Consider the following 12,695-nt stretch of genomic DNA (forward strand, 5'->3'; position numbering starts at 1 on the left):
GACCCCCCGGCCTTGAAAAAAAGGAGTTTCATTCAGAGTGTAAAAATGCCTCTGCTTTTACTGCTGGCAATCCTGGCTTACATTCATGCTGTATTGAGGGAATTTAGCAAACCAAAAATAATGTCATCTTGAAAAGGATTTCTTATGCTTCTTATGCGAAACCGGTAAAAATAGCAATATACTTTCAAGATTTGTATTTATTGTTGATATAAAATATTCAACAAACTGTTTTTTGTGTATATAGTATAACTATATAAAAAACTTTATAAGCTGTCTGATCAAATGTTCGGCAGCTCCAGACAAACTATTCTTTTGATAGTAAAGGTTGCTGACCCCTGCCCTAGGACACATGGACCATAACTCTGTTTGTTAGCATTGAGCTAGTATACCTGAAGGTGGCATGTTGTATGCTGGAGCTTGTGCGTTGCCCATGGCGGAGCTGTTGTTCCCCGTTGGCTGGCTGTAGGGCACAGTGGTAGCCATGGTGCTGGCCTGGCTGATGCCCTGGCCCTGATAGCTGCCCTGCCTACCACGGAAAGAGAGGAGAGATGTTAGTGGAATTGGGAGAGACAGATCCAGTTTGGATTCACAATGTAATGACAGGCTGTGGAGAGATAAGTGGGTCACAGTGAAAGCTGCAGAAGAACAGAAGTCACAGAATCGTACGAAGATGATGATAGTTGGCAGTCTAGCGCTGCCATGCTTAGTGTTGTAGTAAAAACCGAGCAGCATGTATGTCTGAAAGTCAGAATGAAAGCACAGAAAAGCACATATCCCTGATCAAACAAACACCTCCTTCAACAGATTGAAGATGAGCATGCGGCATCAGAAACGAAAAAAACTCTCCGATCCTCTATTTGCTATTTTTTCTTCTATAAATCCCCCTCCCCTCCCTTTCCCCCCCCCCCCCTCCCTCCCTCTCTCCCACAAGTCATAATTTAACTAATTAAGGTGTGCTTTTGGAGAGGATCATGTTATTTGTTGCCATAGTGACGGAAGAAGTCAATCTCCCTCCCTCAGCCTCCCTTCCCTCTCTCTGTCTCTCAGGTGTCGCAAGTGACATCAGTGGGGCTTATCTTCAACCTGCTGAACGCTATCACGTGTGTGTGTGTGTGTGTGTGTGTGTGTGTGTGTGTGTGTGTGTGTGTGTGTGTGTGTGTGTCAGAGTGTGTGTGATTGAAGGCAACGTCTATCATTGCATGCCAGGCAGGCCAAAGCCAGTGACACAGGGACTGAAAGGGAACACCGTGTTTGGAACAATTTGGTCTATCTCCTGCTAACTCAAGATTATCTCCTGGACAACCACATAAAAAAGGATTTGGAGAGAAGGAGGATAGAGACGCAGAGAGAAAATGTGAGACGAAGAGAGAGAAAAGCCTAAAAGAATGAATGAACAAGAGATGACAGGTGGAAGACTGAGAATTAAATTAGAAAAGAAAGCAGGCAGAGGAGGGTTGAGAAGGGGAAGACAAATGAGGGAATAGTTGTTATGGTAAAGGAATACATTAAGGAAGAAAGCAGGTAGGCAGGAAGACATCCTTGGGACGGTGTCGGGCGATGACAGATCACAAGGAGGAGTTTTTGGCCCGAAATGCAAGTTTTATGCAGACCGAAATAAAAAATCTATTGGGATTTATGTCAGTCAATTCCCTCCTAACTGGCATCTTTCTCTCTTTCACTCACTCACACAGACACATAGTGTAATACCTCGTGTTGGAACCGATACACATAGCCTAAGAGGAGGGATTGGCTTGGTAAACCTCCCCATAATCTCATCTCACAGATGTAATTAGTCATATAGCACGGCTGATGATACATATGTAATCCCTCTATGGGGGCCGAGGTGCACAGGGGAGCTCCATGGCAAAGAGACAAGCTCACACCAAATCCACGCTTATCTGGCCCCATTTCCCTATAACGGGGGGGGGGGGGAATTGAGACTCCTTCCTTGCTGCCTACGTGTTCCCTAAAAAGCTTTCTGTGAGTCAAGACACGGAAATAAATGTACCTTTTGATCGTTGCAATTTCTCTCTCAAGTGAAAATGTACGCTGCATGCAGACTCCCACAAAACAGAGCGCAGATAAGCCAGCCAGGAAAATAAGTTGCTAAAATGCCCTCGAACCTAATGTATCCATACTGTACTGTAAAAACGCCCCTCACCCACCTTGAGCGATATATGCAAAAGCTCTCATGTGAATGGTGAAATATCCAAATCAACAACAACAACAACAGTGGTTGGAGGTTTTCAACTGTGGCGCTCTCCCATTATGACTAATTCATGTCATAAAAAAGCCCATTAGAAAGCACTTGATGGAGGCATTGCACAGCGTTTAATCACACTTAATATATGCATGTGCCGCTTTCGGGGAGGGGGGGGGAGAAAAAAAACGGCATAGCATATTCATCTTGCTCTCAGGCACCTTTGTGCCGGGAAAAAAAAACCCATCCTGTTGCCGCAGAGAAAGAAAGAGCAAAGGAAGATAGAGGAGAGATGGATATAAAGGGAGAGGAAGAAAAGAAGAAGGGAGCTGGAGAGAGAAGGAGGGATGGAAATGAAGGCAAGAAGAAGCCTGAGTAGTGTGTGTATGAGTCCCTGGTGGACCGAGGGGGGGCGTATCTGCAGCTCAGGGCCCCAGAGCTGGAGGTAATCGCTGTTCCATGAGACTGAGCCGAGGGAACACACTCTCACTGAGAAACATCTTCCTAGCCCCATCAGGCCAGCGCACTCTCAGTTTGTTGTCAAGGAGTGGCCTGAGGAGAGAGAGAGAGAGAGAGAGAGAGAGAGAGAGAGAGAGAGAGAGAGAGAGAGAGAGAGAGAGAGAGACAGGGAGAGAGAGACAGGGAGGCGCTTCTTTCTCTGAGTTTTTTATTTTTCCTTAAGAAAAGTTAGTGTGAGAGTTTTGACACCACATTACAGAGAAGATGTATACAAACATTCTGCTTTGGTGTTCGATCTTTTGTTCGGCCTGTCCAGACACCATTAGGGCAGAAAAGCCTTCAACTCACACGGTTGAAATAAAAACCTTTTAAATACGTTCATAGAAACAAAAAACTGTTGCCTTCTCACCACGCACGCACGCACGCACGCACGCACGCACGCACGCACGCACGCACGCACGCACCCACACACACACACACACACACACACACACACACACACACACACACACACACACACACACACACACACACACACACACACACACACACACACACACACACACACACACACACACACACACACACACACACACACACACACACACACACACACACACACACACCTATCTCCTTTTGCTATTCCACATGTGTGAAGGGCATCAGAGAAGGCCGTGTGGGCAGTGTGTGTGTGTGTGTGTCGGTGTCTGAGCGTGTCCTTGTGTTCATGCGCAGGGTGGGCGCTGTTGCCAAGGGGATGCCATGGTTACGAGGTGCCAGCCAACCAGCTGACGGTGTCTCTCTAGAAGTGGCAGCGCCTTTGTCCTTCATTCGTGGTGACAGGCCGCGCTGATGCCACCCAGCGCTGCTAACTGGACGAGACAGCAGAAGCGCTGGGACTGCAGGAGTGTGTGTGAGTGTGTGTGAGTGTGTGTGAGCGTCCCTGCCAATCGATCCCTCCGCTTTGTGTGTGTGAGTGTGTAGAGTGTGTGTAAGAAAGTGAGAGAAAAGAGAGCCAGAGAGAGGCTGCTGGATGGAAGGATGGAGTGGATCGGCTGGAGGCCATGAATTATATATGGACCCAATCTGTTCTTAAGGCAGCTTGGGCTCATAGCTCCTCCAAACTCCTGACTCAAATCACCACACACACACCCTCACACACACGTACAAAAATGGAGGGGCGGCAGAATAAACCCCCCACAAAAAATAAAAGGACAGCTTTTAACATATTAAATCCAGAGAAAAGCTACTCCCTCCGTCCCGAACATCAAACAGCTCAGGATGGATAGAGGAGAAGCCATTTATTTTGCCATCTAATGAAAGCAGAGCGCGCCGCAACACTGCCAAGACTGCGAGCGACAAAGCACCACAGGCAGCATCCCTCGTTCTTGACATTCAAGCATTGCTCTTATTTATTTAGCAAATGTACTTACTAAGGAGGTCAGAAATGAATTATTTGGCGAGGATTTGCCTGGGAGCAGTCTCCTTTCCTCTCTTCTCCCCTCTTCCAACATTTTTTCCCCTTCAATTTCCCTTTGATTTACGACTTTTCTTTCGGAGCTCTTCTTCTTCTTCTTCTTCTACTAAGTGCTTATTTTTTCCGACAGAGCCCGTTCCTATAGCTCCAGGAACTTTGTGTAGAGTGTCGCCGGCAGCGCTGGAAAGTCATTTGAAAAGCCAATTCTGTCCTCAGAAGCTGCTGCCAAGAAAAGCTTATACCTTTTAATACTTCCTGTTCTCTTCTCTTTTCCAAAAAAATTAAAAATCCCTAACATCAATCCACAGCCCCGGAAAAATGTTGTACCGTACCTTTCTTCAAAAGCAAACTTGTACCTCCTCCACACTGACAGGGTTTGACACCGTCCGTGTTGTTTGTGCATAACATGCCTGAGTCTTTACAATGCAATTCATCATACTGACAACCGGCAGCAAGGGAAGCAACTTTCCATACAACCAATGCTATTTCCCACAGTCATATTTTCATTTCAGGAAACCACTATACTGTAGAATACATTTTTTTAAATATTAAAATAACTGCCATCAATATAATCTAGATTAGCAGGTATTTTAGTGTCCGCTATTTGACACATTTAACTTAAGCAACAGGGTTCTTTTGTACGTTTCCTAAACTCTAGACCCTGTTTCCCCTCAACCACCAATCAACTTGATTCACCGATAAAAGTGGGACATTTGTTTCTGATTCCAGTTGGAGGTTGGAGGCCTCCAGGGAAGAAAACACTCATGCCAGACTTTATGAAGATTTAATCACGACCTACGCCTGCAGCCATGGGATACCAGAAGTGGCCCTCCTCTGCTCATTTAGCATTCTTTTCACTCAGCGTAATGAAGCTGGAGTGTGTCTACTAATGTGTGAGGGTGTGTGTGAATCAGGGGAGGTTTGATATTGGGTATGAGAGGTGGAAATGTAAAGGGTTTATTGGTGGGAATGTAGTGAGGAACATTCAAGAAGAGAAGAAGAAGAGACCATCCAATGACATCACCCTCTAACTAGCCCCATGATATGGAGGCTAGGCAGCGCGGTGGCTGTGGCAGTTCACTCTGGGTTGGTGGATCAAAGAGTGAAGCGAGACATGTGCTACGACTAACAACTTGTTTCTCAGGCGGAGAGCAACTAGGTCTGAATGTTTCAGAATGTTGCGCTGAGATCTGGAGAGCAAACGGGGAACTGGAGCCTATAACTGCAGGTTTCTCGGAGGCCAATTTTCCCTTGATCTCCGTCAGATGTTCTAAAGTGGGATCTGAAGAAGAAAAACATAACAAGGCCGTGCTGGAGACAACGGAGAACAAAAAGCAAATTGGGAGGAAGAAAGACTGAGGGAGATAAAACAGTCTGGGTAGGAGCTGCACAGAGGGCGATACAGTTGGGAGAGTTGGTAAAAAGAGTGAAACAGGTGGGAGGAGAGAACAGAAACAGACGGGGACGGATGAAAGAGGGAGAATGAGCGATAGCAGGCAAGGAAAACTCTAAGCAGGAGACTGGCTGCACGGAAACGGGTGTGTTCTCCAAAGATGCCCATCTTAACAAACATTTAGGTTGTTTTTTTTAAATCTTAAAATCAGTCAAAGCTACAACTAATTCATAATTGCTTTAAATAAATATTATGAATAAAGAAGACAGCTGCTTTATGACAATTACATTTTTTGTAACACTGATTTGCTTTGAAAACTACAGTCTCACCTATAGTTTGCAAACATTTTTTTTAAACAAGCGAGATACCAGTCTTTTGTTGTTCTAAGCCGTTTCTGTTCAATTTCGTTCCAGTGCAAGGCGAAGTAATGCCTTGTTTTGAATGAATACGATGGCAATTTGGAAGTTTGCAAGTGCAGCCATCGCAGCCAAACAGAAAAAAGAGATTTCCGACATCAAATCGAAAGTAAAAGTCATCATAGCACTGGACTTTTTGCTTCAAATGTGAACTTTGCAGTGCAGTAAAAACACAACACATTATTGACACCGATAAAAGGCAAGAAACACAGGGATGTTTTCACAGTCGATGGTAGATCAGAAGGGATCACTGAGAAGAGAAATGAGTGAAGACACACACACTTTGCAGACAGATATGTAAACAAACAGAGTGGCACAGAGAGCCCTTTCCTCCGGCAGCGCCACAGCCAGCGTGCAACACCTTGCTGAATGTGAGGAGAGACTGACAACCAGTCTGATTGGTCCCAGCAGTGGGGATCATGTCATGCCACTTCTTATTGACAGACCGGCCGTCTCCTAATGGCTCGGCCAGCATTTGCATTGCTGTGTGTGACTGTGTGTGTGTGTTGGGCCCTGCTGACGCACGTAATTAATCACACATACTGCCAGCCTCCCCACAAAATGCCAACACAGTGCACATGACAATCTAAAACTCAGTGAGTGTGTCCGTGTGTGTGTCCGTGCATCATGCTGCCTGCGCTCACTTGTTGCCATGACTAAGACGCGCTGATGATGATAATGATGACTACAGTCATGATGCTGAAGGTGATGATGGCAATTACAATGATCGCATGATGACTCCTCTTGTTTTGTTTTCAGAGGGAGCTTGTGAGAAGTATCATCACGATCACTTTCAGTTCTGTTTTGCATGAGACATTTCCATAACACATTCATGAAGACAGTTTATTTTGAAAAGGATAGGTTGGATGTTTTAAAGTGGGGTTGAATGATGTGCTTACCCGTAGTCAGTGTAATACCTACAGTAGATGGCAGTTGGCAGTTTTGAAAAACATAAGTACTGAAAGCAAATGAATGAACTGTTGTGGACGTGGGCACCACAACTTATATTAGACGATCAATATCAGTGTACGCTATATTTCGAATATTATCACAGCATTACTTGCCATAACACGACCCTTTAGATCAGGGGTGTCAAATTCAATGTCATCACGGGCCACATCAGCATTATGGTTGCACTCAAAGGGCCGGTTGTAACTTTAAGACTATATAAAAATACATATATAAATATTTTATATATTTAAAATAATGTATTATATTACTTTATTGCCTCTGCATTGGATTATTATCGGATAGGGTAAAAGCTTCATAGATAACTACGTCTGAAAGAAGAAGTCTAGGGCAAATAAGTGCAAGTCTCTTCAGTGAGAATGTCACAAAATTATTTAAAAAGAAAAGCCAAATTCTGAGAAAAAGTTAGTTAAAAAAAAAAAAATATCTAATGTAAGATGCATTGTGGGACATGTAGTTTATGGACATTGTGCATCTGTAAATCGGCCTGTAACCGTATAATAAACATATTACATTCTTTCAGAGCTCTTGCGGGCCACATGAAATGAAGTCGCGGGCCGGATTTGGCCCCCGGGCCTTGAGTTTGCCACCCCTGCTTTAGATGTTTCACTAAAGCTAACAGAACCCACTAGAATAATACAGTACTTTTTTTCTTCTCGACTGGCTAGTTTGTATGTGTTTTTGTGTGACTTTGATTAGTTTTGATTCAACAAAATCAAATATTAACCCAAACAAACTTTCGTATCGAGGCAAAAGTAGACCAGCATCTACCATATTCTGTAAGATAAAGTTACTGTCTTTTTCAGTGGGGTCGTGTTGCTTCAGCAGGGAAGACGGCTTCAGTTTGGATCAAAGGGATGTCTCCTGGCGAGGTAATGCGGTGAACAATAACAGCAGTACATGCTTTGCTGCCGTGGTGGTCATCCTGTCTGTGACTCAAACGTGTTGGTGCTGACCACAATCTACGTAATACACTGATACAGTACCTCATACAAGCATATCCTTACTGTCCCTTTAAAGGCATGCACACACACATCACGATGGGGGTGTACCTACCTATGGTGCTGTGAATGTGAGGGTGGCAGGATGGGTGGATGGTGAGGTCTGAGTGGAGGGGAAGGTGGTGGACAGGTGGAGGTGGGGTAGGGTGCAGGCCAGTGGGTGGAGGTGGCATGACGTGGCTGCATCTGGGCTTGGGACCTCGCATAAGGAGGCCGCCTGAAGACCGGCACCAACAGACCCCCAACAAAAACAAAAACTTCATTGCTAGCTCACAGTCTCCAGTTGGAGTCATGCGTCATGAGAAATAGGAATGAACATTGACAAATGTTCACTCGCCACTACAGCATGCAGAATGCTGGCACCCATGATGCATTGTTAGACGAACCCCCGCACTGATAGGAAGAAGCGCAGAAATCCACACTTCCTCTCAGAAGACGGCCATGTTTCCACTAGATCCCCCGGCAGGGTTCAGCAACATTTTACTGCCCACACAATCCCACAACAGCCCTGGTCTCGGATGCTGCACACACGCTTACATTTAAAATTCCAACACTGATGGAAACATAATATTAACTCATATGCTGTTAAAGCATCAAAGTGCTATGTGTTTGTGATAAGGTGCTATGTGTCACCTCGGTCTCTGGTGTTTTCACAGTTAAATCTGTGGTTTGCTTTTCCTTCTTTTATGTTTTGACAGTGCTGTATTCAACCCATACAGTCGGCTCACAGGCCAATATCTCTACAACAAATGGCACTTGGTGTATAGTGCCAGCTATCAAAATGTCAGGCACTTTATGAGATGTGTGAAAATAGGGATGGCTCGGCAAATGGCTCACAGAAGCGTGGAACCCCAGAGAACGACTCATGCCTTCACGTCTGAAAAGACTCATGGAAGAAAAAGACAAAGTGTGTGGCACAGAAAGTCTCTGGTGCTTTTCAGCCCTCCTCCCCACACACGACCGTGCAGAGAGAGTGATGTGATGTAAGATAGAGAAGAGATGCTTACCAGCCCCTATTCAAGCATACCAATATTGCTTTTCAATTGATGTACAATAGTAGTTAAGGTTAAGACGATCACTAGTTGTTTTTATTCTTTAACTGTGGTCCCCATTGAGGTACAAAATGTATTTTCTATGTGCCATGTGTCTTCAATACAAATAAAAACACTATTTCTAAAATAGGCTCAGCCCTACAGAAGAATTTGAGCCTTTTATTTTTGAAAGCGATGTAATAATAATATTGAATCTATTCTTCTGTCTTTTGCCAAGATCAATTGTAGGACCTAATAGCATAGGAGCAATTGCAATGAATGATATGAACATATACAGACACTTACACTATGGCTGTTACAACATCAGACTCTCGATTATTGTGGCCGGAATAATGTGTTAAAAAAATATCATGATATCTTTAGCAAATTTTTAAGAAAAATAAATAATGCAATATGTAAAAGTCACAAACACACACACTTGGGTGAAAACTTACAGCCATAAAGAAACACATGTTAATCTACACAACTCAGAGACAGTGAGCCCCTGGGTGCTTGCTCTCACCTGTTGTGTGTCGAGTTGGCAGATCCCGGCATGGCAGCTGCTGCTGCCTCCTGGGCCTTGCGGTTAGAGCTACCCAAAGAGGGAGGGCCCATCCCGGGCCCAGCTGGCTGGGGCATGCCGGGGGAGCTGGGGGCCATGGGTGGGTACACCCTGTTCTGGCTGCCTGCGCCATGGCTGCGTCCCACAGGTATGGGCTGGCCGGGCCCCTGGCCGTGCATGGGGCTGCTAGCATTCATTCCCAGACTGTTGGTCATGCCGGGGCCGGGGCCGCTGTAGCCGGTACTGGCAGGCCCACTGTAGTTGGAGGAGCGAGGGTAGTTACCTGGAAGAAGACAACATATGAATGAGCCTTACATCTTTGGAAAAGTAGCTAGTCCACAGACAAAGTCACTGAAAAAGGTAAGACATGGCTGCTGGAAACTTGAGACATTTCACTGAAGTGAAATTGATAGATTGCTTATAAAAATGATGACACAAAATTGGTCCTGTGTTTTCTTTTCATTCAGGAAAAATTGAGTTCATCAATACACCTATACCTACAGTGATGCATACAACAATTTCATCAATCAATAACATCATTTGGTGGGAGATAAAAAAGGAGGAATGTGACGTGCAAAACCAAATTCTGATTCATAACCTTTTTAACCTCCAGCAGAGGCCAGAAAGACGAAATGGGGTGAGGGGTGGTGACATTTTCCTCCGTTGCAGGTTTCTGGATTGCCCAGGGAACAATTGTCAAGCTTAAGACTGACTTTGTGAAACACTTGAGAGGAGCTCTAATCTGCAGTAAATGCTTTTTTTGCTGCCCTGGAGGGCCACACGGATGCGCTGCCAGGAGCTTTCCTAAGGCACACTTAAACCCCTCCATTTTGGCTCTAAAAGCCGCGCTCGACTCCAACACCAGCTGCAATAAGAGCCGTAAGAGAATCACCATGCTGTCAAAAACAACATGTACATACATTTAGGCACACTAAAACACACCTAGTGCACATGTGAGTGCAGCACACTCCTACACACGGAGCACATCTCATTGTATTCCCTCTGCAGGCACTGGGCCGTTTCAACTGTGATATCCCCTCCCTGGGACAAATCCCCTGCAAGATAGAAAGGAACATGTGGCATCCTGCATTGTGAGGGGGCTATTTATTGTGATTTGATTAAGGGTGCTTTAGTTGGGCATCACTGCTTAATCCTCTGAGAATATGTCTGGAAAAGGGGATCAAGTCCCTTTAAAACCTGAAGGCTTTTCCGCACGCTCAGATGAGGGAACGTTGAATGACAATATTCACCAAGAGGGGGAAAAAATGTCTCCGAAAATGGAAATGGCTTCTGAGTGTCCTCGAGCTGCTTCAGTGAAGACACTTTCCACATGACATAAGCCTGCGAGTCCAACAGAGGGATATCGCGGGAGGAAGCAGTGGAGGATTGGGGCGGAAAGAGAGGAAGACAGGCAGACAGAAGGTGGGGGGAGAAAACTCCTGCCTCCCCTCCTCCACCCCCGAGATAGGATTTATATTGAATCAAAATAAAAGTCTTTCCCATAAAAGTCAGCAGCATCGGTTGAATTTGTCCAGAAAGTGTGATGAAATCTACTGTGGGAGATAGGGAAAGAAGAAGCGGATTATTTCTGGGGAGGCTTTGGTGAGTCGGTGAGCTGAGTACGGCTGACACCTGTCAAGGGTTTTGGGGCTATAATAGGGAAGCGTTCAGGAAGAAAGGATGTCTGTTAACGAACACAAGAGTATGGTGCACACTACATTTGTGTGTGTGTGTCCATCTGCTTGTCTGTGTGGATGCATATATAATACTTCTGAGACCTTGAAACTAGTGAAAGATACATTTCTATGTTTCTTACACTCTAAAGTGACTGTGCTGTGGGGAACACTGGGAGCGGTGCCCTGCAGCTTCCTTCCCTTCACTTGGGTGGACGGTTTGGAACAAGGCCGCAGTCAGCGACCTCTCTCAGCTCTTTGGACAGCTGTTGAGCCCCATGTCATGGCAACCTGCCATACGTTCTCAATGGCCTGGGCGGACACTTTGTGGTTGTTGGCCCTCGTGACAAACTGAGGCTTCAGCACACCTCCCGGGGAGTTGTTTATATCACACAGTCCCATTTGGACATTCTTTTTTTTTCCATTTTGGCGGATGTTCCAAAAGCCCCAAAAAGTGGGAGTGAGTCTGGAAATTTCCATGAGACTGTATTCAACTTTACTAGGAGGGGTGAAGACAGATCTGTCATTTGATGTACTACCGTTCAAAATGTTCTAGTTTCCAGCTATGTTTGCCTCGGCTAACAAAGGAAAGACGGAGTGGCTGTGGGACTGGGTTAATGCTAAGCTTTCCTATGAGAGTCTTGCTCTGTCCTGACAAGGATGATTCACTCTCCTGAACGATTGGTGCTGCGCCAGAGTGCTTCTTCAAGGACAGATAGCATAACCTACTTTCACTGAAATTCTAGGTGTTTTCATGAGAGTAATTTATATTTCCAAAGTCTTTCGAGGTGCCATTCAGATAACATCAGATGAGGAAGTTGGATCAGTAACCGGCAATACAGAATATTTTTTTTATAGCTAGAATATATATTATTTAAAATGTACATTACTATAAGCACACATATATTTGATCATAAATTGAAAATATGTATTATTTGTAGATTAAATACATTTGAGCTGGGGACTCGTTTGTGTAGCCAATATGAAGGTTTGACACTTTCTCTTTAAAAATCTTGATACTTTATTCTGCATTTTTGGCAAAATGACAACATTTATAAATACTCAGAAATTCCACTTCCTGTTGCTCAAACATATATTTGCCATGTTAGCTCATATTGTGCACATGTAAGCATCAACATATATTCACAGAACTGTATCATCTGCTTCTCCTACTTTGCATGCTAGCCATACTACTCTGAAAAAGAGGACAAATAGCATGACATCTTTATCTGTCCCTTCTCGTGTCCTTGTGGCTCAGTCTTGGTTTCCTGCCTGCTTCTCGGGCACTTGGCGCCTTTGGGGAGTCTTGGTGGTATTTATAGTGTGATGGAGGGGAGGAGAAGGAGAAGGAGAGCTCATGGTGCTTCGTTCACAATTACATGGAAATTCCGGGCATGGTCACGCATTGGACGGAAGCTATATCCTGCGCCGGGATTAATCCTTGCAGTCCCGAGGGGGAGCTGGAGTGTGACCGAGCAGATTACCGTCTTCTGCCTCCTCAGCAGACTGGACCG

The 12,695-nt window shown here is 44.9% G+C and overlaps 1 protein-coding gene across 2 annotated transcripts in view; it reads right to left on the bottom strand.

Moving 5' to 3' along the window:
* Nucleotides 1-12,695, bottom strand: part of arid1b (AT-rich interactive domain 1B) — a 179,844-nt gene that overhangs the window by 17,932 nt on the left and 149,217 nt on the right. The window contains exons 8-10 of one of the 2 annotated variants that reach the window (XM_034111673.1): nt 9,470-9,791; nt 7,971-8,132; nt 390-526 (exon numbers count right to left, since the gene is read on the bottom strand). In XM_034111673.1, coding sequence (XP_033967564.1) covers nt 390-526; nt 7,971-8,132; nt 9,470-9,791 — 621 coding nt within the window. The remainder of the gene's footprint in view (nt 1-389; nt 527-7,970; nt 8,133-9,469; nt 9,792-12,695) is intronic. The other variant, XM_071207190.1, reaches the window with a different exon arrangement.

The sequence above is a fragment of the Pseudochaenichthys georgianus genome, chromosome 22, assembly GCF_902827115.2.
Source record: "Pseudochaenichthys georgianus chromosome 22, fPseGeo1.2, whole genome shotgun sequence".
Lineage (NCBI taxonomy): Eukaryota > Metazoa > Chordata > Actinopteri > Perciformes > Channichthyidae > Pseudochaenichthys > Pseudochaenichthys georgianus.